Source organism: Phocoena sinus, chromosome 9 (genome assembly GCF_008692025.1).
Source record: "Phocoena sinus isolate mPhoSin1 chromosome 9, mPhoSin1.pri, whole genome shotgun sequence".
Taxonomy (NCBI): Eukaryota; Metazoa; Chordata; class Mammalia; order Artiodactyla; family Phocoenidae; genus Phocoena; species Phocoena sinus.
Genome location: NC_045771.1, coordinates 7,776,004 through 7,793,964, shown reverse-complemented (window position 1 = coordinate 7,793,964; position 17,961 = coordinate 7,776,004). Strand labels below are relative to the sequence as shown.

The following is a 17,961-nucleotide window of genomic DNA, read 5'->3' as shown; positions in this document are numbered from 1 at the left end:
GTGATGTGAAGACTGAGATAATGCCTGTACTGAAACATTGCTTGGAACATGGTTTGATAGATTTTAGCTACTACTAACGATTATTAATAACTCTATAAAGTTAACTATTAATAAGTATTAATAACTCTGTGAAGTCCAGAATCTTAACAGAATAAGTATTAGTGAAGAAAAGTTTGCCTGTGGCCAGAGAGAATCCACCGTAAAAAAAAGTTTTACAGCATCACTGTTAGTTAGTTGGTTAATTAGACAGACATGGGCAGTTAGAGTCTAGGAATGCCTCCATGGCATCCAGGCCTTCCATGTGAATGGTGCAGCCTCAGGACCTTATTCTTTCCCAGGATAGGGAAGAATGTCCCCTTTTCCCACTGCAGCTCCAGTGTGGCTTTAGGGTGAGGCCCAGGGACCTATAGTCCAAATGCAAAAGCCGAGGCCTCCTCTACTCCCACTGCACAGTCCCATTATGGAATTCTTTTCAAAAATACAGTCTAGTAACCAAAAGTAATGGAAAATCATCTGACCTCTGTTTGTATCACACAAGGAACATCCAAGGTCATTTAGTTCCTAGCACAGAACATTCTACATTCTTCCACCTGCTCTGTGTGCTTTGTTCCTCCATCACACTCCACTCACGCTCAACCCCGTCCTAAGTTCTTCCCCAAAACTCCCTTGCTTGCAGCCTTGCTTTTCCTCTTCCACTTACCTTTCTCTTTTCTTCTTTCTACTCTCTCGCAAACACACACACACACACAACCTGGGTCCTTCCAATACAAATCTTCCATCTCGTCCACAAAGGTAACTAATTAAAGTTTGATGAGAATCCTTCTAGACTTTTGTCTTTTACTCTGTGCTTAAATGAATACACACACACACGTGTATAAGGGTGTTTATAGTCTGTATACGTATGTACATACATGTATACATGTGTGTGTATCAGGCACACATACAACTCACAATCTACTCTAACAAAATGGAGCTATCATATGCATTTTATTCTGCAGATTGCATGCCACTTCATATACAATTGACCCTTCGCTTAGTTCTATTTTACTGTTTATACCACACTGTATTATATTTTTGAATATACCATAATAGATTTACACATTTTGGTTTCTTGCATTTTTTTTACTATTATAAGCTCCTTAAAATTTTACAAACCAGTGAAGCACCAAACTAAAAAGGTGTGTGTGTGTGTGTGTGTGTGTGTGTGTGTGTGCGCGCGTGTATATGTGTTCAAGTCGAGGTGGAGGGTGGAAGATTAAGGAGAAAGTCAAGTGGATTGAAATCAGCAATAAAGCAACCATTCTCCAATACTAAATGTACTTGAACTTTATTCCCCTGCATCTGTAGGTAAATGTCCTGTTCTTGAAATTATAAATCCTCATAAACTTCCCATAAAGTTTGGAAAGGTGAACTGTGAGATTGGTTCCATCAGAATCCATTCAGTGTTCTGTTTGTGCACCTTCCAATCTGATTTTTAAAACCTCCGTTTTTTCTCCGGAGCCCGAGACGGAGAAGAGGTCAGAATGCAGCATGTTTTAAAGCTGCTGTGCTCTGGGTGGCTGCCAGGCTGTTGGAAATAATTGCTTTCAAACCCCAGATTGGGGCACCATCTACTCAGTTTCAAATTAGCTTAACCTACAGGCAGTGGCAGTTAAAACTTTAACTTCTGCTTTGTGTTATAATCTAAATACACTTTTTTAAATATTGAGATTCCCAAGCAGCTCGATTCTGGGCAGACAGCCTTCCCATTGCTCTCAATAACCTCAAAAACAAGAGTGAGACCAAAACCTCCATGTTACCACTGGACGTTTCGAAGTAGAAAGTGTAAGTCTGATCGTAGAGTGTCATGGCGTACTGAATTTCATTGTAATGACTTCTTTGGTATTTCATCATCCGGGAGTGTACTTTTGAACCACGTTTTGCTCAATAAATGTGGAGTGAGTTTCTGCCATGTAGAACTGCAGCAGTACCTCTGCATTTGGTGAAAACCTTTTATGCTGTGGCCCAGTTGGACCCTCGGTGCAGTTGGCATGTGCCCTCGGGGTGTGATAACCACACACTCAACAGCATCTGCTGGGGATCCCGCTATTCACCCTTCAAGCCACTTCGGCATCTGGTCACCACTCAGGCCGCCCATCCTGCCCTCATACAAATTCCCAGATTCCTTTGAAATTAACACTGTTCTAAATCAACATATTGGGTGCCATTGCACTCACTTTATTATCTAACTATGTGACACAAAGTTCTAAAACTCCTGTAGTCTTACATAATCACAGACCAATGTGTGTCCTCTACAATCAGCTTGAATTCCACTTTGCAATTGTTACCCCCGGTGATCAGACCAAAGCTCAGTGTCTACACACCCCAGCCTCACACTACGAAAACAACAACAAAGAATCACAGTCACAAAATGAATCGTGTTCTCAGTTGTGTTCTTTTTATCCTTAGTGTCTGAATGCTTGTTTCAGCTTTGATGCACTATTCACGTTCATATTAGAAATTACTTTCACTTAGCCACTGAATGGGATTTGTTTTCAGGCTTTCTTTCAACAGTGCTCCTTTCTTCCCGGGTTTTATCTTATAGTTTTGTTTTATGTGTTGGCAAGAAACTGCAGCGTGTTATGTATAAATCCAAACCAATTATCCGGCTGTACATACATAGAAATGCATGTTCGTTTTCTATCACTATTACTAAATAGAGGCACAAAGGAATTTTTTGCCTCTTTATGGTTCTTTGGTGTTTCATAATGCTTCTGCATGCCACTGTCGCTTTACCTCGTTACCACGATCTTGTGACCAAGGAGCTATTTCTCTAATTTACAAACAGGCTTATTTATATATAGTTACAGAACAGGTGTCAAAAGCTGACATTCCTTTGCTCATGTCCTTCACTTTGCATCGTGGGTTGTGTGGTTGCTTTACTGATCTCATTCCTGAAGACACGAGGACTGTGGCAGTTTTCAATAGGAAAACGACAGTTATCGATGAATAGGACATGTGAATCTTTTTATTTCCTGTAATGAAAAAAAGCACCAACAAGAAACTGATTTGTGTAGCATAATTGTACAGATCGTAGCAATCCATTAGTCTGCCGGGTAGCGCAGTTTACGATGTTCACATCTACCATTCTGCTGAAATGGGCAGCTTTTTTCCACATTTTACTCACCTAATGGATTTGATACAAAATCTGTTTTCCTATGGCTGTGGGGTTCTGGGGGTTTTGTAGTTTATCAATACGGAAGGGTCACTCTCGTTATAGCCTCCTTCTCTGCACAGTGCCCGAAGGTGCCTACGCGCACAGCCGTCTTTACCATCCTGCCAGGACCATCCTTCGTGACAGCAGGGCGGACCATGAAATGGAGCTTAATGGTATTAGACCATGAATTAAAATTATACCAAGAGAGAAAAAGATATGAGGAGGTGGACAGCAAAGGGAGACCTAGTAAAGGCAGAAGTGACCTCTGTGCACATCAGCTCTCCAAGAAGGGAAATACTGAATGTGCCTAGACGTCCAAATAAATAATGCCAAATCTAGAAAAGCTTCTGTCCCTGTGAGCTAAATAACTCCAATTCTGAAACTGTAGAAGGTCGGCTTTGCAGATGGTCACATCAAGAAATGGTAATAACTGGTAGTGGGATTATCAGTGCTGCAAATTATTTTTAGAAAAACATTTTTTCACTTACTCAAGAAACACATATTGATCACCTCTGTGTGTCAGGCTGCATACTACAGGGAGAAAGAAATAGAAAATATGATCTCTGCTCTCTGAAATTCACAGCCTAGCAGAGGAGGGGAACATAGGAAAGTAATTATAATAATACTTTAAGTTGGGCACAGTGATAGATTCAAGATGTCACAGGAGCTCAGGGAAAGTGCATTGCACCCACCTGGGGAGGGGACACCTGAACTGAGCCTTAAAGGACGAGAAGGAGTCAGGCCAGATGCAGTGGGTGAGTTGGGAGGATGGGAGAGGAACAGATGGAGAAAGGATAATCCAAAAGGAGGAAACTATGCAAATAAAGGTGAGTCCATAGCAGCCCTGCGGCCCGTGGAAACTGGGCAGCTGCATGTGGCTGAGCTTCCATTCTAAGGTACGGGGTAGGGAGAAAAGAGGCTGGAGAAATTGGGTTCATACGCCACATCAGGGAGCTTGCAGTGCATTCCGGAGGCATTTGGAACCATTAGGGGTTTTGCTCACGAGAGTGACACAGTCAGTTGTGCTTTAGAGAGATTTCACTGTTGGCTTTGTAAAGAATGGATAAGAGATCCCAACACTGGAAGCAGAACCAAAAATTAGTGCAGGATTCAGGCAGGGATGACGGTCGAACCAAGGCAGCGGAAAGCGTAGAGAGGAGGAACACACCGCAGGATACTTCAGAGGGGCCATTGCCAGGCCTTGGGGGTGGATTGCATACCCAGCAATGACTCCCTTGTTTCTGGCTTAGGTGGCGAAGTAGAAACAGTTCCAAAGTGGAGAATACTGCAAGTTGAGTTAATTTGGAAGAAATACGTATTCACTTTCAGTCATTTAGAGTTTGAGGTACTTGTAAATCAAGGTAAAGTTGTCTAGTAAGAAATGCGTATGTTAATCTTAACCTCACACTAAAGATCTACCCGTATGCATAAATTTGAGAATCATTGACCTACGATTAGTACTTAAAATGATGAAAGCATAGGAAGTCACTCAGGAAAAGAAAGAAAGGCAGAGGATTCATGCCGGGGACACACAAGGCTTTAAAAGGTGGGCAGTCTGCAGAGTCACCCTCTCATGGCCATTTCAGTGTGCTACATACAGTACATGTTAAATATTTTCCATACCAACCTGCATGTAGTGGATATAAATTTGATCTACAAAGTTTTATTTTTGCTAAATCAAATAGATCTTCCTGCAGTCCCTTACTCACAGGAATATGAGAGATTAAGTCTTGCTATTCCCTCATTCTTTGGAATCAGTCACACAGAAAACTTTGGGGTTTACCCAAGAGCAGGAAGCCCACATGCTTCCATTACACACATACTTAGTTATTCATCTCTCCAGTTCTGGTTATTAATTTTTAATTTGAACCTCAGTATACTTAGGATGATTCAGGAATAACCCATAGACCCAGTAAGGAAAGTTTGAGGAGATTTAGGGATCTAAGGTAGAGACTCTGAAGAGCTTTACAAGAGAACTTAGACCTGCTCCCCACCTCCAAACATCCGAGCACACACAGCTGTTTCAAGCATTCAAATGGAAGTAGAGGGCTTCCCTGGTGGCGCAGTGATTGAGAGTCCACCTGCTGATACAGGGGACGCGGGTTCGTGCCCCGGTCCGGAGCGGCTGGGCCTGTGAGCCATGGCCGCAGAGCCTGCACGTCCGGAGCCTGTGCTCCGCAACGGGAGAGGCCACAACAGTGAGAGGCCCACGAACTGAAAAAAAAAAAAAAAAGGAAATAGAATGACCTCTTAAGTACCGTTACATTTATTTTTTAAATTATTTATTTGGTTGTGCTGGGTCTTAGTTGTGGCAGGTGGGCTCCCTAGTTGTGGCTCACCTACTCCTTAGTTGTGGCACATGGGCTCCTTTCTTTGCAGCAGGAGGGCTCTTTAGTTGCAGCTCACGGGCTCCTTAGTTGAGGCTCACGGGCTCCTTAGTTGTGGCATGTGAACTCTTAGTTGTGGCATGCATGTGGGATCTAGTTCCCTGGCCAGGGATCAAACCTGGGCCCCTTGCATTGGGAGCACAGAGTCTTAACCACTGTGCCACCAGGAAAGTCCCTGTACCGTTATGTTTAAATGTACCATTAATGGATTTGGTATGTGAGTTTTCATGACTAATTGAGAACAATTCAGTTTTATCACGCACATACCCAGTCTAGCTATCGGTCAGCTCACAGCAGTGCAGGAAGCTCCCCAGGTGAGCATCATGACCTTTGGGGTTTCACCATCATATTCTTTTTAAACTTATTTTAATTGAGGTATAGTTGACTTACAGTGATTCAGGAATACAGCAAAGTGACTCATATATATATCAGATTCTTTTCCATTATAGGTTATTACAAAATATTGAGTATAGTTCCCTGTGCTATACAGTAGGTCCCTGCTGTTTATCTATTTTATATATAGTAGTGTGTATCTGTTAACCTCAAACACCTAATTTATCCCTCCCCCTGGCTTTCCTCTTTGGTAACCATAAGTTTATTTTCTGTGTCTGTGGGTCTGTTTCTGTTTTGTAAATAAGTTTTATTTTAGATTCCACGTATAAGCAATATCATATTATATTTGTCTTTTTTTTTGCCTGACTTACTTCACTTAGTATGATAATCTCTAGGTCCGTCCATGTTACTGCAAATTTCATTCTTCTTTATGGCTGTGTAATACTCCATTGTATATATACCACATCTTCTTTATCCATTCATCTGTGGATGGACACTTTGGTTGCTTCTATGTGTTGACTGTTGTAAATAGTGCTACAGTGAACATTGGGGTGTGTGTATCTTTTCAAATTAGAATTTTCGTCTCTCCAAATATATGTCCAAGAGGGGATTGCAGGATCATATAGTAACTCTATTTTTAGTTTTTTAAGGAACCTCCATACTCTTCTCCATAGTGCTGCACCAATGTACATTCCCACCAACAGTGTAGGAGGGTTCCCTTTTCTCCATATCCTCTCCAGAATTTATTATTTGTAGACTTTTTGATGATGGCCATTCTGACCACTGTGAAGTGGTACCTCATTGTAGTTTTGATTTGCATTTCTCTAATAATTAGCAGCATTGAGCATCTTTTCATGTGCCTGTTGGCCATCTGTATGTCTTCTTTGGAGAAATGTCTATTTAGGTCTCCTGCCCATATTTTGCTTGGGTCGTTTGTTGTTTTTTGTTTTTTATATTGAGCAACATAAGCTGTTTGTATATTTTGGAAATTAAACCCTTGTCAGTCTCATCGTTTGCAAATATTTCTCCCATTCCATAGGTTGTCTTTTCATTTTGTTTATGGTTTCCTTTGCCATGCAAAAGCTTTTAAGTGTCATTAGGTCCCATTTGTTTATTTTTGCTTTTGTTTCCATTACTCTAGGAGAAGGATCCAAAACTAATATTGCTGCAATGTATGTCAAAGAGTGTTCTGCTTATGTTTTCCTCTAAGAGTTTTATAGTATTCAGTATTACATTTAGGTCTTTAATCCATTTTGAGTTTATTTTTATACATGGTGTTAGAGAATGTTCTAATTTCACTCTTTTACATGTAGCTGTCCAGTTATCCTAGCACCACTTGTTGAAGAGACTGTCTTTTCTCCATTGTATATTCTTACCTTGTTTGTCATAGATAATTGACCATAAGTGTACAGATTTATTTCTGGGCTCTTTATTCTGTTCCATTGATCTATGTGTCTGTTTTTGTGCCAATATCACACTGTTTCGATGACTGTAGCTTTGCAGTATAGTCTGAAGTCAGGGAGCATGATTCCTCCAGCTCCATTCTTCTTTCTCAAGATTGTTTTGGCTATTCGGTGTCTTTTGTGTTTCCATACAGATTAGAAAAATTTTGTTCCAGCTCTGTGAAAAATGCCATTAGTAATTTGATAGGGATTGCATTGAATCTATAGATTGCCCTGGGTAGTATGGTCATTTTAACAGTATTGATTCTTCCAGTCCAAGAACACATGGAAAGTATATCTTTCCATCTGTTTGTGTGGTCTTCAGTTTCTTTCATCAGTGTCCTATAGTTTTCAGAGTACAGGCCTTTTGCCTCCTTAGGTAGGTTTACTCCTAGGTATTTTATTCTTTTTGATATGATGGTAAATGGGATCTTTTCCTTAATTTCTCTTTGTGATATTTCATTGTTAGTGTCATATTCTTTTTCGGTGTGGGACCCCATCCCCATTCTTGCCCAGAGGAACCAAGTCACAGACACAGAGTGAAAACTTTATACTGTTGACTCCTCTCACAAGGTTATATCACCCCTTTCGGTTGTAGCCATGGAAACTGCATGCTGGAGAGGATGAGACACTGCAGAGGGAATGGCTGAGTCCAGGGCAGGTCTTAACTTGCAGCCCTTGGTTCTGAGTTGAGCTCGCCCTATAAAATGAGGCTGAGAGCAGAACGGAGCTACGTTTACCTCTCCTGAATGCACAAAATGGTTTAATTAAGGAAATAATTTTTTTCTACCCATAAGGCTACCTCTACAAATAGACTCAAATCTGCATGCAAATGAAGCCATCTGGTTTATTGTTGTAAATAGCACCCAGCCACAGTAAACAATAGAAGCCTCATTACATAACTCACAGAATACTCCAATTTTCTAACCTTTGGGTCACTAAAAATGTTCAGAGTAATTAGTCTCCTCAGAGCTGGTACTTATATTGGAAAGTGCTTTTGCCACTTTAACCAGAAGCTATAGATACGCTTCTCGGTGCTGTTCCAGTGCTGGGCCATTTGGTGACTGGAGAAATTGCTGCGTCTGGGAGAGGATGGAAACATCCACTGGCATCCAGGCCACACACCCCACCAAACCACACCCGGGAGAGCCACGCGCAGTCTTCTCCACATCAGGCTAGTGCCAGCTCTTCCAGCCAGTGCTGTGTCACCTTTTCCTAATTACCTATGTCCCCTCTGAGGAGGAAGGAAGGACAGCAGGGGCGGACACATCGAGGAGCAGCCGCAGCTTCTCCTCCCCGTCTCTGCCCATCGTGTGTCTCTGGTCACCTTCGTTCAGATGAACCTGTTTATAGTGTTTGGATAACTCTAGTTTCTTAGCTGCTCAGTCACTCCTTTCATCACATTGTTATGTAATGGCTTCTCTACAAAACCCTCTATCACAGTGCCGGGGCTCAAGGAGAATTCTCATTTGTGTGTCCTGAATGGACATTTTTTAAAAGTCAGTAAGGAGACAAAGAAAGTGGGAGCACACAGCTTTGAAAGCCAGTGAGAAGGGAGCAGAGGAGCGAGGAAAGAGGAGAACAGGACACAAGGCAGCTGGGTGCGGGTCAGGGACGCGCCTGCGGCCGGAGGGGCCAGGGTTGTGGGTGAGTGCTGGGTCTGCCTGGGCTGTTTGCTGCCTCCCCTGCGGAGAAGTGGGTTCCGGAGGAGCTCAGGGCGTCGGGTCACACGTCGAAAGAAGGGAGCTCCTCTCCCAGCCTCCCCACTCCTTGGCCAAGCCCTGGACAGTGACTGAATGTGACACCGAAGCCCCCCGTTTTGTGGTGGATAATACCATGTGTTGAACAGTTATTTTGTGCTCAGCGCCCTGCTAAGCACATTTCATGAATGATGTGCTGTTATTCCCAACCATCTTTAAAAGAGATTCCAATGTTATTCCGTTGTACCAATGAGGACACTGAGATTTAAGAAGATAAGAAATCTGTCCAGAGTTGCCCAGTGGGCGAGGGTGATAGAGCCGGATTGTCTGATTCTGGAGCCTGCACGTGGACCGGCACATGGAAGCTTCACCAAGTAACAGGCAGGCCAGTGCCACCCCCTGAGTTCACCTGCTGTGTTCCCTATGTGCCCCACACCGCATCGTCACCACCACCCAGAGGAAACCTCAGCGTATCACATGTTCACTCACTTCCTTGCTGACGGTACAAGAATGTCGGTAGGTCCAGACTGCTGATGGGCAGATGAAAGCTGAGGAATTCCACAAGGTTCAGGAATTGGAGTCATCAAAGGCTGGGGGCGGGGGAGGCTCAGAACAGGATTGGTTAAAAGTCTGTGTAAACATCGATTAGAACCAACTTCACCTCCTCCCACACCCTGGTGACTGTCCTGTTCTACCCACGTGGGAGGTGAGAGGTTTACACTCCAGACAGGAGGCAACAAAGAAGGTGCGGGGGGGAAACTCCTTCCTTAAAATAGAACAAAAACATGGAAATCTATGTAAGCATCCCGGAACACTGACCACCCCATGCATACACCTCATGAAACTGGAGGGTCCTTCTCTCAAGAAATTGAATGATCTGTGACCAAAAAATAAAAGGCCACAGATACTGACACTTGGAGGCCCTTCAACAGGAGAGGGAGCTCTCCTCGTTGTGGTGAAGCCCACTGGTCAGCAACTCACCACCACTCCCAGACACGCACACTCACGGAGCAGCCCGGCAGCTTTCTAGAACTTCACTGTTCGGTGTGAGTGCCTAGGAAGACTCACCAACCACTGAAGGTAACATGAGGAGGGAGCCCGAACTAACAATGGGGCAGGAAAGGGGGCCTCTGAAGAGAGGGAGACAACGCAGAAGACAGAAGGACAGTTTCAATAATTAAATGAACACTCTTGGACAGGTAAGATACTGCATCCAAAACTGAACAAAACCCACGACAGCCTGCTTTAAAAATGCGGACTGTCAGAGAACAAGAAATAATACTTGGAAATTTGAAATAATGATTGCCGAAATAAAAAGACAGTAGCAGTGTTGAAAATAAAGCTGGAGGAATGTCCCAGGAAGTTGAACACAAAGAGAAAAGATCAAAATTAGGAATGCAAAGGGGCAAGAGAAAGACAGATAAATATAAAACTAACAGGTGCTTGAGAAAGGGGATCAGGAGAAACTATCAAAGTCCACTTTCAATTAGGGAGTTAAAGGAAAAGATTCTCAAAGCTTCCAGAGAGGAAAAAATACGAGTAATGCAGGAGAAGAAATTTTTCCTCGATCCTCTAGGGGTCCTGGCTGGGTTTAATTAACAGGAAAAAAAGCATACAAATGTATTCAAGTTTTACATGGTACAGGAACCTTCATGAGGAAATGAAGACCCAAAGAAATGGTTAAACCTCAGTGTTGTGCTGTGCCATTAGATGAAGGGTAGAAAGTCACGGAAAGTCGAGACAGGACAGCGTGTGAGCCGAGCGGCGGCAACCTCGCAAGGCCTGTTCCTCGGATGCCTCTCTGCCCCTTTCTCTTTGGAGATGAGGATGCTCCTTTCCTCTGGGGAAGGAGGGCACTTCACATGAGAGTTTCCTGTCCTGCTTCAGAGGGAGCCCAGAAAGTCCTTCTGCACCTGGCATTCCCCACATCACTTCAGCTGGAAGTACTCAGTCTCCCAAGGTGCCATATTTTGGGGTAGCACGTCCTGAACCCCATCAGTTATGTGAACGATGTAGTGATCAGAAGGCATTAACTTTCTCAACAGCGACACTGAGAGCTTGAAGATAGTGGAGAAATGCCTTTAAAATTCCCTGGGGAAATAATTTTCTGGAGTGTCTCAATCACATGTGAAAGCAGGATTATGACTCTCCAGAAGAGCAGGGATTTAGGAAGTTGACTTCACACATCCCTTTTCTCAAGAAGCTGCTTGAGAATGTGCTCCATGAAAATGAGGGTGTAGATCCAGAAAGACGGTTCGCCCAAAGTCAGAGAGACCCAGGAATCGGGAGATTTAACACTGAAGAGGCACAGAAGGAAGCCCCTGCAATAAGGGCGAGAAGGCGGTCCCAGGCCATGAGAAGAGCCAGCGTGGACGGGGCAGAAGAACGAAGGGCTGTCACAGGACGCCCCATCCTGTCACAGGATGCCACGAAAATGTGACTGCTGGGTTGCCTGACGTATCGAATGTCAGAAATGTTTGAGAAGAGCTTTTCAGGTGTGTTGGAGAATTTGTAAAGAATTCATGACAGATAGAAGGAAAACTAGGTAAATGAAAAAATAAATAGGTAACTCGATTCTAGAGAAACAAAACATTATACACAAAAAGAAAATATAATTAGATTTCACTACTTGGCTCATTAGTGAATAATACTTAAATAGTCCTAAAAATATAAATATTGAATTTCAGCATACCCCCAAATCTGTGATTTTGCTATTTGGGGAGAATATGGAGAAAGGAAATAGGGAGGTGGGCTTGTAAAAATGCTCGGTTCTCATCTGGCATCCAGGAAAGTAGAGACTAATTAAAATGCATATATTAATGAATATCTACACAGGTAGATTTTAGAAATACAGGGATACAAAAAGAATTGTCACTAAGAAATTGGGTTTGCTAGGGGGAGGGTGGAGCAGGGAACAGCATTTTTCTATATCCCTTCTAGCACCACTTGACTTTTAAAACCATGTACATGTAATACGTTGTTAGAAATTAAAATCAGGCTTAAAATTAATTGCTGCCCATCAAAAAAAAATCCTTAGAAATTTTGAAGTCAGAATCCCATGCTGAGTTATCACTGGTGAGATTAAAGTAATTGCCTGTTAAAGAATTTGGATGAATGCACGATACTGCATTTTCTGCGAATGACAGAGGTTTGAAGTGATGGTGGGTGTCAGCAAGGCCGGGTTTGCTGCCCAGCCCTACTCTCCTGCACCAGCTGAAGGTACCTCCCTGATTCCTGCCCACCCGAGATGAGTCCGGGCCTTGCCCAGGAGGTACTTTAAAAGCTTCTCATGTGACCAACTGGTTTTCAAGCTGGTGGAACCATCAACCTCACTGCAACTGTTTTGCTCAGCCTTTGCTGACCATTGCCTCTGCCCTGGGCTGGGTCCCTCACCCTTTTCCACCTGCCTTGTCGTTCTGTTACTGTGGACGGGCCCCTCCCATCTCAGATGTTTACTTCTGTTCTGCTTCGCACTTTCCCTCTGTTTCCATCCTTGCCCGCTCTGCCTGTACACGCTGGCCGTCCTGACACCTGCTGTGGCACCATGCTTGCCATCCAGCGACTCTCGTTCCCAACTTAATGTGCTCGTCTAATGTCACTTGACCCTTGCCGTGCTGACCTTGAGAGCCAGTACAAATCGCAGCCATTTCAACAACTTTAAGGTTATAAGCCCATCAGTCTTGCAGATGCGTGGCATCGTTCAATAAGGTCTATAGGGAATAATAGGAATTAAGTCATGGATAAAGAAAATTATGAGGTGCTAGCAGGAGCTGTTGTCCAGTTACAGTAGGTGCTAAAGCAGCATTAGCTTTTATTTATACTTATTTAATATCTTTAATACTCAGGTTACTATAAAGTAGATTTTGTCCCATGAAGACTTTGCATATGGAGTGGAATTGGATATAACTTATCCAACTGTTTCATTTATCCATTGATGTAATAATTATTTATTGAGTACTTAATATGTTCTGGAGCTAAAGGTTGCAGAGATGAAATGGTTTTCTCCCAGCTTTCAAGGAGCTTACGGTCAGCTGGGAGCAATATAAACAAACAGTAGGGCTTCCCTGGTGGCGCAGTGGTTGAGAGTCCCCCTGCCGATGCAGGGGACACGGGTTCATGCCCCGGTCCGGGAAGATCCCACATGCCGCGGAGCGGCTGGGCCCGTGAGCCATGGCCGCTGAGCCTGCGCGTCCAGAGCCTGTGCTCCGCAACGGGAGAGGCCACAACAGCGAGAGGCCCGCGTACCGCAAAAAAAAAAAAAACAGTAATGATGCTATAAGCTCCTTGCATCAGTAAGTGCAATGAGCACTAGAAAAAGCACTCATGTTACTTCGTTATAACCAGAAACCCTGGAGATTGGGCAGCAGACTCATCAGAACAGGCCTCACAGAAGATCATCAGGGTCTGGAACAGCGGCACCCAAACTTCCTTATTCTGCCACCCGCTCATTAAAGCCTTTAAGTTCACATCCCAACAAGCTTACTTACGAATTCTGTCCATACTCCACTGTACTCATATATTATGTACATTATCAAGTATGACTGAAGTGAATATTTTAAAGGGTGAGGTTTTAAAAAATCTAAATAGAATTCCTGGTCTCCTCCTCTTGTGCCCCATTGACTCTCCCCAGAGTAGGTACCTCAGCTGCCGCCATCAGTCAGGTCCAGGGTAGAGTCCTCACTGTTGCTGGTCAAGAATCTGGACTTAGTTCATCCAGAGATTGGGGACAACCCACAAGCGACGACTCCAAAGATGTCATATGTGGTCATCCAGACATTTCCGGAATGATGGCTGGTAACCACCGTTTGTACAAGACGTAATTTCCCTGTGAATATATTCATTCCAGAGACCAAATTAATTCAAAGCTGCTTAGTGAGCATAGAACGAGAACTAATGGAATTGTGGGCTGTAGGGATATTTCAGCAAATGAGAATAACGGAGTGAACTGTCCTTCTCCTCTCTGGGGATATTTCTGTCTGAATAACCAATGCCAGACCTCAAATAAATACTGACATATTTTACATTTAGCTTTCCTTTTTTCTAGAATCATTTTAGACAACTGCCCTTCTGTTAATACATCACCACCTCAGAAAGTAAGAATGCATTTGATTGGATTGAAACTTTAAAATGTTAAGTACATCTGTGTCCTGGGGATACCGCCTAAAGAGACAGAATTGCTTTGCCTTCAGGTTGAAACGTGGCTGGGGACTCATCCTTGCCGGCTCCTAGGTTGCTAAAAGGCTCTCTCACCCATTAGACGAGCTGAATCCTGCCAGCCCTGGGGACTCTTCATTCCCTCCTAGAACTCTGATTGGTGACAGGGTAGCACCTTTAGCTTTTATCTTGAGAGACCTTCATTTTCAGCCAGCTGGGAGAGGTGACTGAACTCCTCTCACCAGACTTGAAGCCAGATCTTGAGCTGGGAAGAGTGCTCAGAGCTCAGGTGATAGAAACTTAAACCATGGTTAAGATTCTTTCTTTTCAGGTATTTTTCTAACCAATATCATATCACATCCTTCTTCCCAAGAGGAAACCAGTCTATTTTTCTCCTACTGAAAGCTATGATATTGCAGTTTTTTAAAAATGAGCTTGAAACTGCACGAAGACTTCCGGGACACCTTCAACAGTGGGCTCCACCACCACTGGTTTTACCTTAATGGAGACGTTTACAAACATATTTTGCACCGACTGACTGCTGATATTGGGTTGGCCAAAAAGTTCATTTGGGTTTTTCCTTAAGATGTTATGGAATTAATTAAATGAGGGTCCTTTAATATCTCATAATACAGCAACACTATATATTTAATTTGAACTTACGGCATAAGCATAGCAGCACCAACGCGAAGTTAACTCTATTTAAGAGTAGCAGTTGAACTTATTGCCTATGTGCATTATTTGCATAAAAGGAAGGAAAAAATATTGTGGATAGAAACTAACAGAGTAAATGTAGCTGATTCATTGTGTTCTTTGAAGGAAAGATATGGCAACATCAACTTGTAAATAAACGTGTATTTTAGATGTTAAAAGAAAATTTTCCACAGGCCGTTTACTGATCTGGTAGGCTTTTATTTAGCAGCTCATGAATCAGGCAGCCCCCAGTCTAGCAGAGAGAAAGGAGCTCTGAAGAGCTGTACAAGGAGAGATGTTTACAGACCAAAGGGAGCAGGGACAAGGAAGTTACACTGGGCGTGTGCCGGTGGTAGAAGCAGGGCTGCTCCCGTTACATGAGCAGAGGGAAGGCTTGGAGCGTCAGGTACCCTGAGCTGAGCAGGCAAGTGCTGACAGGGTGGCCTGGGCCTGCCTTCTCTGGGTGAGCTGAGCACAGAAACTCAGTTAAGTTTTGCTTTGCTGACCTGGGGCTTAGCAAGAGTGACTCCATTTTGGGCCTCACCCGGTGACCTTAACATGGGCTTAGTATTAAAGGTAAAGGCTTTAATGACTGTTTTAAAGCATATCCATGTATTTTGGTCCCTAGCTGTGCTGGCAAATGTACTCAGAAATGTGCACATTCTAAAGGAATTTCTCCCCTGGAGATAAAGTCTGGAGTAAGCTCTCGGTGTCATATTAAATTCTTGGTCCATCTGTTCTGATGGAATGTGAGTCATCCAGTTTGGTGCTTTTATTTTATCCTGTGAACTGCCTTTCTCCTGGGGCCACTGGCTACTACCAGGCAGTGAGTAGGGAGGGGTGCGCGTACAACTGTGTCTACCCCATGAGTTCAAGGGTAGAGGCTGATTGTGAGCGCTCAGGTGGGCTCAGCTCCCAAAACATCCACAGGTCAGAGTGTCCCCTGGAGTCCCCAGGGAGGAAGAGAAAGGGGCTGGGGAGGAGACTCTCCCTTTACAGCAGCTCGCCTCGGGGGTTTGGAACAGGAGAGGTGGGAGGTGGCTGGCCGGTCACCCCGCCTGCTTCCTCAGCTCCTCCCGCCGCAGGGCTTCTGCACTTGACATACACTCCTGAGAGCCCCTCCAGCACTGCTCCTAGCAGGGTTTATCAGTCCTGAATCAAATATCTTATATACATACCCACATATACCTTTTGGAAAGTCAAGATGTGTTTGTGGGGATTTTGTGCAATGTTGCTCAGCAGGCAGAGAAGAAACAAGGGCTACTGTCAGTGGAAATGTATTAAAACTCAGAAAATGGGTATCTTTTATATCACTGCCATGGTCAAGTGTAAATTACCCTGTTTTCTTTCTTTGCTCTTTCCACAGGGAATTACTGGAATGCTGCCTCTTTCCCAAACCCATCATCCTACCTGCACTTCTCTACTTTCCAAGGGGAAACCAGTGCGGACATCTCTTTCTACTTCAAAACATTAATCGCCCGGGGAGTGTTTCTTGAAAATCTGGGGAACACAGATTTTATCAAACTCGAACTGAAATGTGAGTATAAAGTCTTTGTCAGCTCATCACTAGCTACTCTTGTCACTTCGAGCTGATCTTAACCGCGATCATGTAATTTCGTTGGCTTCAAGTATCAATGGCTTCCTTTGTTCCGAAAGCAGCGCTAGATGGTAGATGCACAACTTGAGAAAGATCTAGGTTCCTGTGCCCTGATTGCTCACCGGGAAGCAGACACAGACAGAGCTTCCCACAGTGCTGTTCAGGGAGGATGAGGGAGCATAAATTGCCCTGATAACATGGGAGAAGAATGTGTATTCTTTTTCTTATTGAAGGGTAGCTAATTTACAATGTTGTATTCGTTTCAAGTGTACAGCAAAGTGATTCAGCTCATATATATAACTTTTCAGATTCTTTTCCATTATAGGTTATTACAAACTATTCAGTATGGTTCCCTGTGCTCTACAGTAGGTTCTTGTTGTTTACCTAGTCTATATATGGTAGTATGTATATATTAATCCAGACTCCTAATTTATCCCTGCCCCCGCCTTTCCCCTTTGGTAACCCTAAATTTGTTTTCTATGTTTGTGAGTCTATTTCTGTTTTGTAAAGAAGTTCACATGTGTAATTTTTGTAGATTCCACATATCAGTGACATCATGTGATGTTTGTCTTTCTCTGACTTACTTCACTTAGTATGATAATCTGAAAGTCCATCCATGTTGCTGCAAATGGCATTATTCCATTCTTTTTATGGCTGAGTAGTATCCCATGGTATGCATGTACCACATTTTCCTTATCCATTCATCTGTCCATGGACGTTGAGGTTGCTTCCGTGTCTTGCCTATTGTAAATAGTGCTGCTGTGAACATTGGGATGCGTGTAACTTTTTGAATTAGAGTTATATGCCCAAGAATGGGATTGCAGGATCATATAGTAACTCTATTTTAAGTTTTTTAGGAAATCTCAATACTGTTCTGCCTGGTGGCTCTGCCAACTTCCATTCCACCAGTAATGTAGGAGGGTTCCCTTTTCTCCACACCCTCTCCAGCATTTATTATTTGTAGACTTTTTAATGATGGCCAGTCTGACTGGTGTGAAGAATGTGTTTATTTTCCAAGTAGACAGAGGATTGGTAAATATCAAGAATAAGGAATAAGAGAGTGAGGGTAACAACACGGAGGAAAATAGGAATAATCAGAACTAACACCTGTGGGAGTTCAAGGAGCAGCCTTGTGTGGTGCTATGGAACTTTGAGTCTGCAGCTTTGCAGAAGAGGCCACACATCCACCCACCCTATAAAGGTTGGAGTTCTGGTTGATCTCGCCAAGGGCACAGAAACTAACAGAATCTGAGCAACAGCCAGTGCTGCCCTGTCCGTGGAAGGCAGGGGGTCACTGGAGCTGAGAAGGGCAGTTCTCATGGTACCGGGCCCTTTTATCCTTGGGGCATAGGTGCAGCTTCAGGGATTTATGTCCACAGACTTCCAGGTTTGATGAACATTTGCACATACCAGGCTGTCCTGGCTGTTCAGACCCAGATGGAATCAGCAAAGGAACAGA

At 43.5% G+C, this 17,961-nt stretch overlaps 1 protein-coding gene across 1 annotated transcript in view; it reads left to right on the top strand.

The window, feature by feature from the left end:
* Positions 1-17,961, top strand: part of CNTNAP2 (contactin associated protein 2) — a 2,098,245-nt gene that overhangs the window by 1,814,644 nt on the left and 265,640 nt on the right. The window contains exon 17 of the mRNA XM_032643309.1: positions 16,272-16,442. Within this exon, the coding sequence (XP_032499200.1) occupies positions 16,272-16,442 (171 nt within the window). The remainder of the gene's footprint in view (positions 1-16,271; positions 16,443-17,961) is intronic.